The sequence below is a fragment of the Centropristis striata genome, chromosome 8 (genome assembly GCF_030273125.1).
Source record: "Centropristis striata isolate RG_2023a ecotype Rhode Island chromosome 8, C.striata_1.0, whole genome shotgun sequence".
NCBI lineage: Eukaryota > Metazoa > Chordata > Actinopteri > Perciformes > Serranidae > Centropristis > Centropristis striata.
The window spans coordinates 40456131-40476420 of record NC_081524.1 but is presented as its reverse complement, the minus strand read 5'-3'; the positions used below and the strand labels follow the sequence as shown (position 1 = coordinate 40476420).

Sequence of the window (20290 nt, the reverse complement as noted above, 5' to 3'; positions counted from 1 at the left end):
TCATTGGCCTTTCATGTAAAAAAAGAACATTGTAATCAGGCAGCCATGACCGTACACATTAAAATGTTGTGCGGCTGCAGCTGTTATTCCAAGCCTCTGTGTGTGTGTGTGTGTGTGTGTGCATACTGGCTCTAACTCCTTGATGTTTTCTAGACTCTACGCCCACTAACAGTGCCCCCGGCTCCGGCCCCAGCTCTCCCATAGGGGCCTCCAGTGCCTTGGGGGCTGAGAATGGACCCTCCTCTCTGCCCACCACCACAAAAACTGAGGTAGGTTTATAAATAATGAGCTCTGCTATTGATTTGCCAAAAAATGAAGCAAAAGTCTTACGGTTGATTTTATTCTGCATGCAAATCATTTGAATATCAAAGTTATGTTGGGGCACTAAACGCCTGTCTGCCCTTCTGCTAGCAGCTATAAAAACAGCCAGTTGTCCTGTTTCTGTTCCCCTCCAGTGGAAATGTCTCCCCACTCTGACATTAAGGAGGCTCAGCTTGACCCACATGTCTGATTAGCACAAGTTAGCTTACGCAGAGATGACACATGATGCAATGCAAAAACAACAGCAGGAATAAATGCTGCACATTAATGCTGCACATTTTCCTAACCGGCGTTTTTCTCCCAGATGTGGCGTACAATCAGCTTCATGTAAAAACATCTTTAGTTTGGCTGTAAGTTGCTGTTGGCTTGTCGTTGTGTTCCTGTCACTGGCTTGGCGGCGCTCCTTTTCTCACTTGTTTGGAGGCGTTTCCCAATAGATTCATGGCTGAGTTACTGACCAGAGCTCACACAGCAGAGCATTATGGAGGGTGGCAGATATGACACATCTCTGAACAATCTGAACAGAACAGCTGTGTTTTCCTTAAACGTGGCTGTTTATTCTCCCCGGGACGTCCAGCGACACAGAGAGGGGGCGCCGCCCTGATCGGGCTGAAGGTTGGAGCTCTGGGAGACAGTTTAATAGATATCCCAGGCACTGGTAGCCAAAGACACCCACATGCTAACAACATAAACACACAGGATTGCTATTGTATCAGCCTCTCATGAAAGTCTCTGGTGGAGTGCGGCGCTGCCCGTAGACCTCATCCTGCTGCAAAAGCAAGGCGTGTTTGTGCACCGTTACATTAGGTATCCTTTTTCAGAGGGAACGGGTCCCTCGGGTCAAATATGGGCCGGATATCCACATACAGGTCACTGAGCACTGGTCGGGGTTGGAAGGATAAACATGGCTGTTCCAAAACCACATGCTGGTCTGCTGCTCTGCTGGGTACAGGAAGTATGCCCCAGTGCTGATGTTCTCTGAGAGCCTGAGGGAGGAACAGAGTGGGGACTCAAGAACCAAGATGGAGCCGTAGATTCAGAGCTTTGCTATGTTTTATAATCATGTATCATCCTCACTGGTACCATTCTGAGAAGCTCCAGGAAAGTTCTGCTGCCTGCCACTCCTTTTATATCATTTATCATAAAAACTCCTACTTTCCCCTTTTGCAGCAGGGAGGGCTGTTGTTGGTCACAGTGCGTTAACATTTATGCCACTGCTCATGTTGCCTTTTGAAATTGTCCATAGTGGGATTTTTAAATCTGTCGCCTCCTCCTAAATCTCTCTGTTGTTGCTCTGTATGTGTGTTTGATGCAGAGATGGCCTTCACAGCCCAGATTATTCCAGCCGGAGGGCTCCGTGTCCATGCTGAGTTTATACACATCTCCCTCTCTACCCAACATCTCCCTGGGCCTTTCTACTGCGTCCTCACCCATAAGTGTAAGTACATATTCTGTAGATATTCTTCTTAGATAAACTGTGTGTTTTACATGAAGTAATATCCAGTTTAGGGGCATTTTTTCTGCTCAGTCTATGAGTTAAAAACCTGCCATCAGTGGCTGTCGGGGTCTTTGTGTGACCAGGGGCCACTGACCTGTGGCCCCACATGATTTTATCGCCCTTAGATAAATATTGTTCTGCAGTGTCTTGTGTCAGGCATGCTCTTATCTTCCCCTATTACCTCATTTATCACAGCTTTTTAAAGGCCAAGTCCACTCAAGTGCAACTCCTGATAATACAGCACATGATATATCATCCTTCAGCTCACGGCACATTCCTCAGAGTTCATCACTAACCATTGATGCTCTCTGGTTTCATCATCCCTGATCTGTAGCTACAATAATCATTTTCATTCACAAAAAAAACAGAATTTACTATTGAATTTGCACGGACTGTGTACTGTGAATTATCCTCTTAAAACCCACCTTCCCCCCGGCAACAGACTTAATCCATATAATATACACAGTCACCCCTTTTTAAAATACATATTCTATAGTTTTTGGAGAGGTTTGGGAACCAAAAACTAAACGCTCCCTAGTTCCCAGAATAGTAAGGTAGAGGTGTGAGTGTTATACAGGTGTGGTTGACTAAATGTAGACGGTCTCTGGGGATTTACATAGTTCTGACATAAAGGATGTCCTCGTTATTATCATTGGAATAGGACTCATTACAGACAACTATCAAAATAACTAGTTTGAACTGATGTAGTTGAGGTTTTCTTCCCCCTCGCCATCAGACTGCTTAACACCAAATAACCCTGCCTGTAAAGGAAAATTAATCATCTGTGTAATAATTCAGACACTGCTGCTAACTTTGAGGGTGCAATAATTCAATAATTCATGTACATATTGGACACCTTTAGTTTTATTTTTATACAAGTTTTTATATATATTTATATAGATATATTTATTGTGACAGTCCACAGTATGTATTTATTAACAGGTTCTGCTCACCAGTTCTGTGTACTGCAGAAAGCCAAGCAACGATATTTTGTTGCCAGATTCACTGTTGTGTTTTTTGTGCAATGACAATAAAGAAAGTCTAAGTTTTGGGTTTGACCAAGAGGTGAAAAAGGCTTTAAGGTTAAAGAGTAATCCTGTCTCTCCTCAGGCCGCCATGGGGATGAAGGACCGATCGACAGAAGTGAAGCACGGGCTGCCGGGCCACCTGCTGGGCCCCGTGCCCCTGCACAGCGGCCTGGAGTCTAAAGTCAGCCCCAGCCACCAGGCCCTCCTCCAGCACCTCCTCCAGAAGGAGCAGATGAGGCAGCAGAAGATGCTCTCATCTGGTTCGTCTTCTTAACTTCACATTGCACCAGTAACATGTCCAACATGACTTCAGAAGAAGCTAACCCTAGTGTTGATGTGATCTTGTCCAGGCCCAGGCAGCATGTCCTCCCACCCTCAGTCCCCCCTGGCCATGAAGGACCGGCCCTCCAGCAGTCGGCCTAAACTCCCCAAACACCGGCCGCTGAACCGGACCCAGTCGGCGCCGCTGCCTCAGAACACACTGGCCCAGCTGGTCATCCAGCAGCAACACCAGCACTTCCTGGAGAAACAGAAACAGTACCAGCAGCAGATCCATATAAATAAGGTATTGTGCTGTTCATCAGTATTCTAATCACAGGGGAGGGTTTTGACTTCCAGATTGCTTTTCGCAGCATTCTTTATTCCTCTTTAGGTCTCGTGAGGTCTTATTTTACTGCAGGGAGTCTGATTTAATCATTTAAAGCACACAAATGCTGCTCTATTTTTAGCATTTTGTAAAAGCATCTGTGGTAGCTGAGGTTTATAGACCAGGCTGTTGTCTGTTCTTCCCTGGAATCCTGGTGTTATTTCTGCGAAGCAAAGAACTTCTGCCTGACTTCAAATGGGGAAGAAATGCTTCCCCTGCACTAATTCTGTTATCATAGCTTAAGGCATCAGTGCTGTTCACATGCTAACTCTGTGAAATTCAATTCAGCTAAGTTCAAATGAAGGAAAAGTGCCCAGAATACATTTTGTTCCTCTGTGGCAATATTTGTGTTTCTGCTAGCTGGCCGAGGTGACCTCCCCATACAGAGAGTAATTATTCTGCTGAGGGACGTGTTGAGGTGGCAGACACTGTGAAAGGCAGCATTGTGTCCCAGCGCTGGGCTGGAGGAGCCATGGGAACTATAGAACAACTCTTAGCTAGCAGTCATAAAAAGCACAAAGCACCACCAGCTCTTATTGACTTGTTCAGTACAGATGTGCAGCTTTTACTGTATCAGACGTTTCACTTCCAGTTCCTCTGTTACACTAAAAATAACCAACACGTGTCACCGCCAGTCAGCCAGGATTAGTTTTAATATCAGCTGTAATTATTAAAAAGTACCCTGTGAAGTTGACTTGATTTGAATGGAGCTTTGGAATAATTGCAACATCTTGTCTGGAAACACGTGACCAGGCCCTCTGATCACTCAGGCCAATGAGATCGCGAGTAAAGCCTCTTTAAGTGGAGGTTATAAATGGCCACTAATCAGGGATGAGCCCTCCGTGTTTATTGAGAGGGATCTCCGAAACATTGCCCTAATTAATTTCCTAGCAGAGGGTTGTCTCGGCTGTTTTTAAACGTCCTTCAGTGCCTGCAACAGTAGGGGGCACTAATGGAAATTTACAAGAGCTTAGGGATTTTAGGAAGCGGTGTTTACTAATGCCAAGCTAAGGAGGCTAATTCTTATAGCTGAAAGGATATTTATATAAGGCCTACATTCTGTAGACAGTCATGTTGGTTACCAGCAGGCTCATCCTGCTGCTGGAGCCCTCTAGTGGCAGACTCACCACACCACGACACTCTTAAAACACTCTTAAAACACAGTTTCTCTATCCGCCTCAGTTTCAACTCACAAGCCTCTATTTCTGGTAACAACTATTATTGCACTAAAGCCCTCTGAAAAATGTAGTTTTAACAGATTTTAACCCATTTTCAAGAATGCAAACATGTGTTTTTGGCATCTTCTGACACTTAGCTGGTGCACCGGTTAAATAAAAAGGATAATAACTATTATCTTATTTGGTTTATTAAGAGATGTTTGATATACAGTCATGGAATAAAATATTAGAGCACCCTTGTTTACTCCAAATTCCTTGTTCATTTTAATGCCTGGTACAACTAAAGGTAGATTTGTTTGGACAAATATAATGAAAAAACAAAAATAGCTGATAAGAGTTTAATTTAAGAGCTGATATCTAGCCAGTCTTGATAATGATTTTGGTTATTATCAAGAAAAACCATAGAAAATGACTAGATATCAGCTCTTAAATTAAACTCTCATGAGCTATTTTTGTTGTTATTACATTTGTCCAAACAAATGTACCTTTAGTTGCATTATAATGAACAAGAAACTGGAGTAAACAAGGGTGGTCTAATATTTTTTTCCATGACTATAAGTAAGATCACACACACATATATTTGGATGATGAAATGCTTATAAATATGCTCTGTTGATATCCTCTTTGGCCAATAAATGAACATGCAATGTACAACTTGTACATTGATGCCACTGTGTGCAGAAAGAAACCAGAGTTTACAGTGGAAAACATGAATTACCATTGTACATTGTGTACTTTATAAAAATAAAGCAAAGTGAGTGACACTAATCCACTTACCTGGGCCGCCACCATTATTGAATTGAATTAACTCCCATAAATAAATAGGCCGGAACAATGACTAATCTGTTTCCACTCCTAAACCTCTTAAAATGTAGTTTACTGAAGCCAAGAGCCAGAAACTTCATCAGTTGGACATTTTCCTTTATCACATTATTAAAATGACAGTAGCTTTATTACATGTGGAAGCAACAATTAACACTCAAATATCCTGAATCATATAAATGTCATTTTGTTCACTTAGCCTGGATTCATAAATATGAAAATGGTCACTCAGTATCTGCTTCCTCCTATTATGCAATTTTTGATGAAAATGTAGGAAAAATGAACAGATGAAATAAGTTATTATGACACAGTTGTGTTATTAATATTGCTAAAGACCCTGTTAAGAGTTTGAATTGATTGATTAGAGATTTGGTGAAAGGTTATTTGTTATAAGTATATATGACTTATTTATATTATAAGCATTATTAAATAGGCAGATGAAGACTGCATCTTTTGTTTTTATAAAGTACATATCCTTGTGTTACACTTCGGAGATATTTGCTTGCTTATTATTATTTATAATAATAATAACTTTAATTGTTTAGCACATTTTATGCTAAGATGCAGCCCAAAGTGCCTCACAAAACAAAATCAGATTAAAATCTCTGTGTCTTTTATTTATTTTATTTATTTTACTACTTTTAACTGCGTCTTTTATTTTATTTTACTATGTTTATCTGTTTGATTGTATTGTTTTATTTATGGCATCATTTTAGATTTATACACTTATTATTTATTGCTGATTGGTATATGGAATTGTTTGTTTTATTGTTGATTTTATGTACAGCACTTTGGAGACGTTTGTGTTGTTTAAATGTGCGAAACAAATAAAGGGGATTGGATTGGATTGGATAAAATAAACAATAAGTCAAAAGAAATAGTAATAATGTCTTGATAACAATACAACAAAAACATTAACAATTATTAAAATAAAAAAGTGAACCAAATGAAAAAGCCAGGTGTTTGGTTTCTTTTTTAAATGTGACATGTGGGCAGAAAGCTAAACTGGATATTTTTGACACTCTGATAAAAGCGTGATTGTTAAAGAGCAGGCTGCAGGATTATATCATCATTAATGTGGGCCAATGTGTTTTGCAGCTGCTGTCCAAGTCCATCGAGCAGTTACGTCAGCCCAACGCACACCTGCAGGAGTCGGAGGAGGAGCAGGAGGAGCAGCAGTACAGGGAGTACTCAGAGAGCATGCAGGAGGACAGGCTGCCCCCTGCAGGAGTCATCAGGAAGCACACGCTGAGCAGCAGCAGCAGCAGCGGCTCCAGCGCCGAGCTGCCCGACGCTCACTACGGGGTCATCAAGGTCAAGGAGGAGCCGCTGGATAGTGAGGACGAGGGCCTGGCCAATCAGAGCCCAGAGCCCGAGACCAGCTCCTACCTGCACCAGGTCAAAGGTCGGCTGGTCATCAGAGCCATGATCTGAGGAGGGAAGAGGACGAGATCACACACTCGCAACATTCGCAGATAAACACAGATACACACACACACACACACACACACACACACACACACACACACACACACACACACAGCAGCCATTGCACAGTAGGCCAGCCTCCCTGTCACGACCCTCTTCAATCAGCTGCAAGCCACTCTGAGACTCTCTGTTTGTGATCTTTGTGTAGTGATCTCTGTAAAATATGTACGTTTCACTTTTGTGTATATAATATGAAGACAATTTAGTCAGTCGGTTGTTTTTAAGAGCTGCTTTGGTGGTCTAGAGTCCGCTCAGCTGACAGGAATCGTTTGTACATATTCTGTGGATTTAGCATCGAAGATGATTTCTAGAGTGGAAGGTTGAACAGGTGTACAGCTTTAAAGAGCCAACTTGTGTTCCCATTGTGTACATTTTTGCCATAAAATATTTGAATGCTCTTTAACTTTGAGAGTTATCATAAAGTTTGATAAAGAATTTAAAACACTACACACACCACTGTTCTCAAAAATCTGTGATGATCTTCCACGTTAAGTGGTCTCAGAACTGAAATAATAACGAACATCTGTCTTAGAGAGAATGTAAACTTAAATCCTAACGGAGGACGCTCCCTCAGGGCAGACTTTTGCGCTCGGAGTGATATTGCCATTGGAATATGGTCGACTGCTCATATTGCAATTTGAAGGATAAAGCAGTAAATCCCTGCTTGGGTGTGCAGCCATCTCTCCATGTCTCTCTCTGGAGCTACCAGAGCCAGAGGAGCTGACTCTCCTCCCTCCTCCCTCTGGGTCCAAATCAAAGCTCGGCGGGTTCCTGCCCAGCTTTCTTTCAGCAGAGGAGTCAGACAGAGAGAAGGAGAGAGAGGGCCGGGCAGGAAATGCCTTCTAGAAGCCAGGAGTTGGAGTGATTCATGTGTGCAGGAATGTTGAGAAGGAGGACCTCGGGTTGGAGGAGTCCAAGGGGCCAGGCTTGAGAATTGATTTACTGTCAAGGCGAATTACAAAGTGAGTGGGGATATGGTGAAGGGAGTCCCTTTTAAAGGGAATCGCTTCCTTCGTATTCCCTCGCGGCATGCTTACCTCAACATGCAGGTTTGATGTTACTTCAATAAAAAAAAAACCCTGACGGGACCTTGCTTCTTCGTTTTCTTTTTTCGAGCCTGTTTTCCCCTGAAAGTGCCCATTGCGACATGTATAGTCTGTCTTAAAGTGATCAATCAAATGTATTGCATAGCCGTAAACCTTCCTGTTTCATTTGTACCGTCGACTAAATGTAAAAAAAAATGCTAGTATGAGGTTCTGTGTTTGGATTCATGTGAAAATCAAAACTGTCTGTCTTATACTGTACATTCAGATTGTCCGGTTTTAATGTTTTTAGTGTAAGTAAACACAATCAGAACAATGTGAGTCTTGTTGTCTTGCTCCTTTGATTCGGTTGTAACGAGACCCTTCGCTGCCAGGGGACGGTGGTGGAGGGGGGTGGGGAATCCTGTGGTCTGTTCATAGCAGTTTGCATTTCTTCTCTTTCTTGCCTTGTGTGATAAACCTTTCTTTTTTAAAATAAAGTTCATTTACCTCTGACGCTCTTTTTCTGGTTATTTCTCCATTGCATTGAATAGAAAAGAAAGCAACAACATCACACTCCCATTAAGTCCTTCAAAAACAGTTACAAACTTTCTTTCTTTTTTTTAAAAATGTTTTATTTATGCAAAGTTTTGGATATATACAGACACATACAGTACAAGAAACATAGAAAAAGCCCAACAGAGAAAAAATAAAATAAAAGTAAACAAACAGATAAAACAGAAGCAGCAGACAGCCAGCCACCACTTACTCGTTAACGTAAAAAGAAAATGTGCACAAAATCATGTCGGTCCTAAAACTTTCTTTCTTTTTCATTTAATTTCACAGTTTACATCCTCAATAATTTCGGTATCATCATCTCAGATGGACTGTCTAAATCATTAGGCCAGCCTGCTTTTCCCACACTGGCTCCTCTGAGCCAGCTCTTTATTTCAGGGATCTTTGTAACCCTTTAAAGGGAGCTTAGCAGGCTTTCTAAACAAGTCTTTGATGTTAGCTAGCGAGGCTTCTTGTGGCTGTATTAGAGCAGTCAAGATAAGGTGAGCAGTGAGAGGGTCATATATTACTTGCACAGATTCTTTCAAACCAAGCTTAAGCAATTTCACAGCCAGCTTAGTTCCTGGACCGGCCTGATACGCTAGACACGCAATGATGAGACTGGAAAAGTTCACTCATAGTCTAGTGTGCTCTCTGCAGAACAAACTCTGAGAACATCTTCTAATGACAGTGGTGACCAGATTAGTCCGCCTGCTCTTCAACAAAATACATAATAGCTCCAGTAAGATCTTAAATACATAGTATATTATCTATCATTTTCTACATTTTCTACAAACTCCTTCATGAAACTTTCATGAGAGCTCCTAAAGTATTTTCTCAAAGGTGTAGAGTTACTTCACATTAGGAAGTATTTGAGTAGAATTAGACACTGACTCTTTCTTAAGTAGATTCCATCTGTCTTGGGCTTCAGGCCCTTGTGATTTTAAATGAGCTGTTACGAAGGCAGAAAAAATAACGAAACCCGTATCCATGTGCTGCCCCTCCTGCTACCACAGAGCAGTTGTAAAAGCAAACAAGCATTTTTAAAGGTGTAAGGAAGTAAGCAGGACATAAACCTACCTGCTTCCTCTAATGGATTAGACTCTAAGTGTGTCCTGAATTTTTATCACCTGCAGCGCTATAAAAACCAGCCATTAAGATGCAGCGTGCACATACATTCAACAACGTGTTATAGATGATGGTAATGATGACGGTGTGGAGTCTAAAATCTCAAGGTGCCAATTCAAATGGCTTTATTTCTAATGCATGAGGATCATCAAGAAAACATATTCTAAAGCTCAGAAAGCTGCCACATCATGAACTACTGTCAGAATAAAAGGCACTGTAAGCACTGCATTGCTGAAAACACTCCTAATAGTTAAATCTCATGAATTAAGTTCAGTTTCTTGGATCAGCTTTCAGTACATCATGCATCACAGCCTTTTCATAGTGTTTGTTGTTTGTGATTGTTTTTCATAGTGGAGAATGTAAAAAAGCAGGTCCTTGCAAATGGAATAAATCTAAGTTTATTAATAAACTGGCTCTTTTTCAAATTTCAATCAGGATTTTAGTCTTCCTGTAACCACTGCCAACAAGGTGCCCTTGTAGTCTTCATGCTGGTGGCCATCTGATTTACAGCAGAGATCCTGTGGATGAATTAACTGACAACTGCTAGCTATTGATTAAAAAGAGAACGAGACCGCAGAGCCCTGGATGGTTGATAGATGTATCTGTAGCTGTGAAGATTTAATGTTTCAGCATCATGGTAAATACATGCTCGGCACATTACATTCTGACCTCTGAGGAGAATAAATACCACAAGACGACACGTCTCTAATTTAAAAAAGACAAATCTTTATCTCTTCACAATAAATATGAAAAATCTTTCTATATCCAGAAAGATGACGACTGTGGCTCAGTTGGTAGAGCGGTCGCACACGGACCGGAGTGTCGGTGGTTCGATCCCCGACCATGGCAGCTACATGTTGAAGTATCCTTGAATAAAGATACTGAACCCTAAATGTCTCCTGATGCTGCGTTCATCAGTGTGAGAATGAACTCCCAACGGTGGCAGCTGGCAGTATGAATGTGTGTGTGAACAGTGAATGAGTGCTGTCTGTAGTGCAAAGTGGGTTTTGGATAAAAGTGCTGTATAAGTGCAGTCCATTTACCATATTCTGCACTTATACCTGTTTTTCTGGCTGCCATTACATACTTAATAAAGTTTTCTGTACTTTCTGATAGAGCACCCTGGAGTACAGGTTGGCGTGCAATACAACAACATTTTTTAGAAACACTGTCTATTCTTTTCAACCTGTTTTCTTATATAACCAAATTGTCAGATGTGATCAGGTTCATTCTTATGAGACAAGGTCAGCTAATGGTGGTCAGATGATGTTACCATGTCCAAAATCAAATGCCTTAAAGAGAACAGTTACTTATCGTGCTATCAGTTATTGGAATAATTGCCCACTGAATATACGTGAACTGAATAGTAAAGTATCTTTTAATTATAACTTGAGAATGCACTATTTAAATTTGTGAGTAGTGAATTAACATATTTACTGTATGAAAGTGAGAATTAATGTAATAGATATGAATGTAATAACTTATTCGGAATGATTTCTGATGACGTATATAATAATGTCTACAATGTTTAATTGTTAAGTGATTTTTGTTTTGTCTTGTGGACCCCAGGAAGACTAGCTCCTCCCACTTTTGGTGACAGCTAATGGGGATCTTTTTAACAATAAACAATAAACCCTGGAGCGGCACAGTTGGGTTTAAATCTATTATTTTATTTATTATATAAATCCATAATGTGTCTCCTGGTCTTTTGAGCTGGATATTCATACGTGTTATATTCATAAGTGTTGGTACATGAGGCTGCTTATGTGAGGTCAGTGTGTTTGCATCTTCTGGACCACCAACCCAGCCAAGTCCACACACTTGTTGACCCCATATTCCAAAAACGCAGCAAAGCGTCCCTAGATATGCCCCTATAGTGGATAGAACATGATAAAGTGCCCCCTAGTGCCCCTTCACTAAGAAAACATGGTGCAGTGCTCTACAGGACAGAAACGTTGGTGTTGGTGCCCCTTTTTATTTTTTTTGCCCCGCCCCTTCCACAGCCCGATCACTTCCATCACTGGCTCAACATGTAAAATGACAACAGGATGTATAAGACATAAGTTTATGTGGGATTTAGTGAAGGCTTGTATACAGAGAAACACTAATAGACTTGTTAGACAGGTGCAAATGTTTTCAGCTGCAGTCTTCCTCAGACTAGTTAGAGTTATACTAGTCTGAGTAATAAAGAATAATTGAAAGGAGAGTTCCCAGAAGAAACATACAGATGAAATCACACATAAGTAGAGACCTGACATTTACCTGGCAACCTGGACTTCCTGCTCATCTCAGTTAACACCCTGCAGCTGTGGAAATGTTCCTCTAACCAGTAGAAGTCAACTCATGATACTGTCTCTGGATGTTCCTTCACTCGGTGAGTTTAACACAAACACAGATTTGTTTATTTCTTCAGGCTTTTGATTAATTGTTTCGGGACTGCTATGGTTGTTTAAATTGCTGTTGTTTTGGTCTTTTAAAACTTGTATGTACATTTTTATGTTATGTGTATGATTTTTATGTGAAGCACTTTGTGACTTCTGTCTGTGAAAGGTGCTATATAAATAAAGTTTACTTACTTACTTACTTACTTACCTTTGTCTAGTTGAGTTGAGCCAGTTGTTCTAGGCTCAACTTCCAAAGTCCAACAACCACAGCATCATTTTGTAAAAATCCCATGATACTACTCAAACTTTAAAAATCTGTACATGGTTGCACTGACAGCAAATCTGTTCATAGTGAAGATGGTTGACATGGCTCTAAACAGTCCTACAGGAGAATATTCAGGCTGGTTTCATCGTTTTACAGGAACAAAGAGATGAAAGATCCAGAAACAGTTTCACTGCAGCCGTTGAGATCTGTTTGCACTAAGTTGTTGGTATCAGGAGGTCAAAGTGTCCATTGATTCAGGTTCAAGCTCATACTTTAGTGTGTTTATTTACAATAGATGGGATGGATGCAGCATTAATTATCTTACCACTATGGTTATACCACAGAAGAGTGTGCACACACCTTCAGTAAAGAGAGCCAGTGAGGAGGTGATGAGATGCAGGTTCAAGGTGAGCACCAACACATCACATTACTAAACACACTTAACACGTAACAATAGTTGGAGCCATCTTGTTGAATTGAAATTCATTAATTCTGAGTTTGTCCAGGATAAAAATGATCCTTTTTTTAATAACCTGGCTGGCAGCCAACCTCCATATATACAGCTGACCTGCTTTATGTCTCTCTGGGTTAGTGATGATATGCTTCCAATCTGCATCCACACACACACACACACACACACACACACACACACACACACACACTGTTTCACTCACTGACTTGGTTCTCTTTCAAAGACTAAGTGAGGATTTCGCCCCTGGCAGCAGGACATTCATAGCTTCAGTGTTTCCATCTATAAAACATGAACCCTGAATATAAATAAGCATATATAGAGAACGGACGGACAGACAGTAGCTACAGTAGCTTGTAGCTAACACAGTTTGTTAGTGTTGCAGTTTGTATATTTCTAAAGAATCCTGAAGGTCAAATACCTTCTTCTTCTTCTTCTTCTTCTTCTTCTTCTTCTTCTTCTTCTTCTTCTTCTTCTACTTCTTCTTCTTCTTCTTCTTCTTCTTCTTCTTCTTCTTCTTCTGATATGCAGATGATTGACAGGTAGAATTGAATCTCTACCTCATTTTACTCAACCCGTCAGGTTTCTGAGTCCTAATATTGAAGGCAAACATAAAACAGAGAAGTGGTAAATTACAAACATTGTAATACGTATATACCTGTTGTTGCTATGATTACAAGTTTACAAATAATAAATTATGAGCTAAAGTACGACCTTATATCTTCTCAATCACTATATGTAGTGATGTTAGAGGAGCTAGATTCTATTTATGCCACAAAGCTTATTATGAAGAATGTGTTTGATGTTAGCTGTTAACATGTTAGTTTGGCTTTTCATCATTTTTCTCATTGAGTCGACTCAGTGTATATAACCATGTTTGCCTCCTGAGTGGATGTGAATGAGGAAGTGATTTGGCAGATGAAGCTCCACCACTTCAAACCTGCCCACCAGAGCTGAAGATGACAGAGGGCTCAAACAGCACATAAAGGAAATTTTCCAGCTTTCTTGTGTGCATGTCAAGATTTGTCTGAATCTGGCATCTCGCAGTACAACGTGGTGTTTTTCTTTCCATGTGCTGTTAGCCGTGCTCAGTGCAGGACGGGACGGAGGAACTGATCCTGGTGAGAAACCTGCACCTTCAACAGAAGAAATAAAAGGACTGATGGGGGACTCGTTCCTCTTGGATTAGTTCTGGTTGTTTATCTACCAGGCCAACATTTCTCTCTTTGATGGCTTATGTTCCTGTCATTTCACAACAAATCATAAACTTTATGAGATGACTACATCTGAAACTATTTCAGAAGTAAAGCTTGATTTGTTGTTGTTGCGAGTGGATTATGTGCTGTTTCAACCACCTGAACCACAGGACGTTTATTTCAGAATTCCACTTCTGGTCTTGTCTCCTGAGATAAAACATTGATGACCCAACATAGATAGCGTTTATATTCCTGTCAGTCTGGCTGACTGCTGTCATCCATACTGTTATCTTAGCCTTTAAGGATTAATATACCTTTTCAAGTTTAATGAGATAAGAGCCCTGGGGGAGTCCTCCCCCTGCTGTGTTCAAAGCCCATCCGGCCTGAGGAGCTGCTTTATCTCAGCACTGATTGACCTGCTGATAGGTGATCCTGAGGAACCACAGTGGCCTCTCCATCAGGACATGTGGACCGCCACACTTGGCCTCTGCTGTCTCAGTTTGTCCTGTCAGAGGAGCTCTGGCGTCCCCGGGATGCCGTCTCCTCTTTGATTCCTGGGACCAGGCACTTTTACGTGCCTACCTCCCTCACACCGTCAGACCCAGAGCTCATAAAGCAGGTCTGCTGCTCTCAGCTAGTTGGACAGGACGTGTTTGTAAGTGTTGCCTGAACGCACCGCCAGGCTGAATGACACCCAGAGGGCTCGTAAGACTTGTGATTTCTTCTCCGAGCTCGTACCAGGAGAGCATTTTAAACTCCAGCTCAGTTCTCCTAAATGTTGCCATTAGTGGCTTGTGACCATGGACCGCTGGGGTTTGTCTCAGGATCTCTACACGGCACAGCCAATACGATGTATCGACTAGGAACATAATCATAAGGGAAACACAGAAAGCCAATAATAATGGTCTGACTCAAACACCACAAATAGCCTCACACTTCAAAGAAAAAATGTTCTTCAGCTCTACATCACATTCTAACCTCTAAATAACAATAATATAATCATTCACATAAATTATCGTTCAACAAATATACACTCAACACTTTATATATTTTATGGAAAGCATAACAAATCTTATATTCTGTGGTTATTTTTTTTTCCATTTTGAGATATTCCAGGAGATTTAAGACACCAGATAGTGAGGTGGAGGAATGCAGCCGGAGGGAGCGTTGCTCCAGGGAAAGATTCTTCAAGAAGGCTTTAAGGGCTCTCTCATTATCACTATATATTGAGAGAATAAAATGGGGGGCCCCTGAAAAGGTCCCCGAGGCTTCTGCATACAGGGGAGTTCACGCTACACACTATATCAGGCTAATCTCCCAGGAATCATGTGTGTGTGTGTGTGTGTGGATTCATGAGGCACGTGTTGCTGTGCAGCAGGTCGGAGACAGAGGGAACGCCATGCAGGCTCCAGGCTCCATTAATGCTGCTGCTGCCATGTTTGCTCATCTGTGCAATTTCCAAATAACGTCATCAGTCAAACAGTGGAGGATACGCCTGCTGCCTGTGGCCTGTCTCATGCTGGATTTACTGCTGCTATGTGAAATGTCACAGTTTAAGGTATTCATAGATAGAAAGTTGAAGAACTGAAGTGATATTTTACCCCAACACTTTATTTAAATGCAGCTTATTTAAAGGTATAATATACACTACCGGTCAAAAGTTTTAGAACACACCAACTTTTCCAGAATTTAATTGAAAATTATGCAGTTTAATGTCTCAGTGTACTCTGAAATTAATGCACATTTGCAACATTTAAAATTCTTTATTGAGCATGATAGTGTTTTGAAAGTAAAAAAAAAGATTCAAAATCACATTTTATGTTGGACTAAAGGACTAAAAAAAGATACAAAATGACAAAAAAAGACACCAAAAGACACAAAATTACTAAAAAAAGACACAAAATGACTAAAAAAAGACACAAAATTACAAAAAAATGACACCAAAAGACACAAAATGACAAAAAAAGACACAAAATGACTAAAAAAAGACACAAAATGACTTACAAAGACATGAAAAGAATTAAAAAATGGACAAAATAGCCCAAGACTCCATAGAGTTAAGTTGTTAACCCATTTCTTGTTCCCTGAAAAAGGCCTACTTGTATAATTCTGAAATGTACATTATTTTCCAGTTTTGGTTAAGCTTACCTTTTTTTATTTACCTCTGGCAGTTCACCACTTACCTTTGGACCCTTTCAAGCTGTTCATTTGACTTGAACTGCTTGAATTTAAAAAAAAAACTGGAAAAATTGGGGTGTTCTAAAACTTTTGACCGGTAGTGTATATTAAAACATCTAAACACGATTATGTTTCATTGAGTTTTGGACTTAGATTACTTGTTTCCAACAAATTTCAAACCCAGAAAAAAATCTGTAACTTTCTTTAACAGTCTGTTTCATTTGGTCGCCTGTCAATGCTGTAATATTCGTAATAATAATAGTCATGCTGTCATAAATTTTGATCCAGTTTTAAAGCCAAATAAAGACACTTTTTGGATCCTTGTTGATTTTAGTCTTCTGGATCTTCAGTAATCAGAGAAACATGCTGACCAAGCGTTAGCAGCAGGATGTTCCTGTCTGCATGGAGAAAAACTCATTTTTAACATGAAATTTCTTTATTCAGTGTTTTACTGGTTTAAATCACCACCATCAAATAAATCTTACATAGCCACAAATAGAAATTTCCCCTCATCGCTGCTGCTCAACAACTCTGTTTAAAAAAGAAAAACAATATTAAAAATAGTTTGCTTTTATTTCTTTCACTAACTTCTGCTTCCACTAGCAGGATCAAGATCTTTACCACATGACGCGTAGTGATTATAAAAACAGGACCACTTCTGTCCACAGGGGGCGCCAAAGTCAACATGAATTGAATTTTTTTCAATCTTGAAAAAAACAAGTAAGTTGGAACTGATGTTGAAATATCTTTTGTCAAATTGAACAATTCTTGATAGTTTATAGCACTGTTTAAAGTTTAAACTCTAACGTTCGTAAATAAAATCCTGATGTACGGAATTAATTATCAATCTGTTCTTGCAGCAGACGAATCAAATTATGGCTGCTGTGTGTTTGAATTATGCTTCATTTTGGTGAAAGTTTATCTTCGCTGTGTGAAACCACAGCGGACTCATGAGGGAGCATGAACAGCTTGAAGCTAACGTTTCTGGACAATATATGAAAGGTTTAAAAGTCAGAACAGTCGTGATCGGCCCTGGAGAGTCCCTGTATAATTCACATAATTCATAATGAGCAATGAGCTGCTCAGCTTCATGTTGTGTGAGTGGTTTGGGACGCGGCCAGGCTGTGAAACAGCTCTGTGACAGATCCACTGTGCTACATCGCAGTTTTAACAGAACAGCAGAGTGTTGTTGACTGAACATAACGCACCACTAATGTAATGTAAGAATGTGTTACCCAGCAGACGGGAATGTGTGCCCACGCTGCAGCCAGGAGTCGTGACAGAGCATTTCTTTAACAAAGCAGGAAGTCACATCTATACGAGGGATCATGTGATTTAAATGCATAGGATGCCACAGATTGTGCTCCAGTGCAGTGAATGGCAGCTCCGCTCAGGTCCTGTAGTTCAGCTGGCACTGCCACCTCACACGGCTGGTGTTAATCTGCCATGAACAGGCCTGCTTTATGCCAGAGAGTAGTAGAAGTGAGAGGGAAACAGGTGGCCTGACGTTCTCCCATCCAGCTTCTGGGTGTAAAGTTGGGCAGCCTGCATTCTTTCGGGGGGAATTTCCTCCCGAGCCACTTTATTAGTGAGTGAAAATAAACCTGGAATATTACTCAAGTGTTTACATGTGTGGATTTGTGCACTGCAGAGTCAATTTTAGTGACAAGTTCATGATTTTGGTAAATAGATTTATCCCAGCACAGACTGGGAACAGAGGGAAACAGCTCGCTGGTGTAACAGAGTGAGTTTAGTATTTAGTCTCTCATTCTCACCACATGGAGACTGTTAGTGTTGGCCTGCCTGCTTTAGATGCTGTTCTCCTTCCTTCTGCTATCTACACTAGCTATTCTGCAGTAACACTGTCACTGAATCCTGAGATTAACCACCCAAGATGACTGTAACTGGTTTAAAGAAGTGTAAATAAGTTTCTACCACGTAGCGTAATGATAATGCCCCAGGAAGTGCACTGTGCTTTAAGGTTGTTTTTTTTATTATTTTTTTTTTAAACACACTTTATTGTTTTTTAACACATTAACAATACAAAACACAGAAACAGAACCCCCCCACCCCACCCCATCCCGACAGACAGCACATGCTATACAAAGTTAGGCAAAAAATAAATAAATAAATAAATACAGTTCTAGTTTGTCTCCAGTCCGCAATAGGCACTCATGATCGCCAGTCAGAAAACCGTCTACCCATCAACAGCAGATTTTTCAGATCTAAGGTTATTTTTCTAGTGGCCGAATGGTGAAAATGCAGTGGCAAAACATCTGTAAATCAGTGGATACATTTTTTTTAACATCACAACCCTCGAAAAATTACTTGTTTCACTGTCAAAAATCTATTTAGTCCAATAACATTTGGAAAGTCTAGAAGAGGAATACGATCAAATAATTTGATCCATTCAAGTGGAATACCAAACCGCTCAGCCAGCAGAAGTCTCTCTACATGGTGTAAAAGAGCCAGAGGAGATTCAGGTGTTTTTATGGATGGAACTTGAACTCTTTTGGCTTCATGCACCACCAAGCAACTTTCATAGGAATGAATCCAGCACCGTTTGGAGTTCTCATATATATCTATGGTGCAGCCGGACCATTCTTCAGTCTGACTATGCTGTTTAGTGTTTGATTCCACTTGATTCTCATCAACATGGTGCAGCTCATAGCAAAAATCTAAGAGCATTGAATACATATTTTCTTTGACCCTTTATAACATATACAATCTAAAGTCACTGTTTAATATGAATTTATAATCTTTTTAAATATATTAAGGTATTTTCTGACATTTTTAGAGACACTGTTAGCAAAATTCATTATCGTAACACATTGTTAAATAGAAATAACAACAAAAGTTTTTTTTTCTTTGGCAAACACTTAAATATGCTCAAAGGTAGCTGGTATCACAAAAATGTATTTTATTAAAATACATTTTAATGCAAACAATTCTATCATTACCGTAACATCTAACATCGAATCTTTTCATTCAGATTTTGTTCTTTATACATTGTTAAAAAACATTATTTTTGATTATATTCTGTTAAATTAAAGAATTAAAGTTCTTATAGAACTTAGACTGGCTTCATGAGAATCACCCCATAATTGCCATAATATGATATTAATTTATTGCCAATTGTATGAATGACCAGTACATATTCTGTTCAACATGATCTCACAGGAATCCGTGGAATAGCCACGGAATCACTAAAATTTCCGTGAAAATGACACGGATTTGGCTACAATGCAAGTTAATGCCAGTCATATCCCGTGGCTATTCCAACATACAAAGTGATTATGTACATTCACTGAGTGAAGATTTAGAAAATAAAACATATATTTCTCACTAGAAATGTGATCAAAATCCATTTTTATGCAGAGACTAAGTCAAAATATTGATTTTTTCACAAAAAATGAGAACTGTCAGCCATGTTTTTTGTTCTGACCGCCAGGACGTTGAAAGTCACGTGACTTGGAACAAACCAATAGGAAAAAACATTAACTTGCATTGTAGCCAAATCCGTGTCAGTTTCACGGAAATTTGAGCGATTCCGTGGCTATTCCACGGATTTTGAGTTAAGCGAATCTGTGGTTATTTCACGGATTCCTGTGAGACCAGGTTCATTCTGTTGATTGATTGATTGATTTTATTTGACCATTCTTGATATAAAAAATATGAAACAGCAACCTGTGTCATACGCAGCTGTATACAGTCTATGGTCATACGTAATATAAATAGATAAAAGATAGTCAGGGATGACACAGCAGGTCCCAGCAGCTCAAACCGTCCCTCCTCCTCTGCTGCTGACTAATTGATTCGTCATTAGTTTTATCTGTGTGAGGAGCTGCTGGTGGAGGATTCAGGCTGGCTGATCATCATCTGACACCATTTTTCAACAGCTCCAAAAATAAAAAGAGAGCATAAATATCTCTCTTTAAATGACTCCATATATACATGAAAGATGGTGTCTTCTGAAAGAATGTCCACGTCTCCTCTTCAAAGACCCAGTCCACTGCTATCACTTATAACTTGGCCGCAGCACAAAGTGTAATTCCTCGGATTTGAAGAAATTGATAGCAGATTGTCTGCAAGTCTTCTTCTGGCAGCAGAAA

The 20290-nt window shown here is 40.1% G+C and overlaps 1 protein-coding gene across 1 annotated transcript in view; it reads left to right on the top strand.

Annotated features, from left to right (window-relative positions):
• The window catches only part of hdac9b (histone deacetylase 9b), a 28443-nt gene extending 19934 nt beyond the window's left edge, over positions 1-8509 (top strand). The window contains exons 7-11 of the mRNA XM_059340181.1: positions 154-269; positions 1637-1759; positions 2930-3107; positions 3198-3412; positions 6592-8509. Of these exons, the coding sequence (XP_059196164.1) occupies positions 154-269; positions 1637-1759; positions 2930-3107; positions 3198-3412; positions 6592-6927 (968 nt within the window). The 3' untranslated portion in view covers positions 6928-8509. The remainder of the gene's footprint in view (positions 1-153; positions 270-1636; positions 1760-2929; positions 3108-3197; positions 3413-6591) is intronic.
• Positions 8510-20290: the final 11781 nt, after the last annotated feature.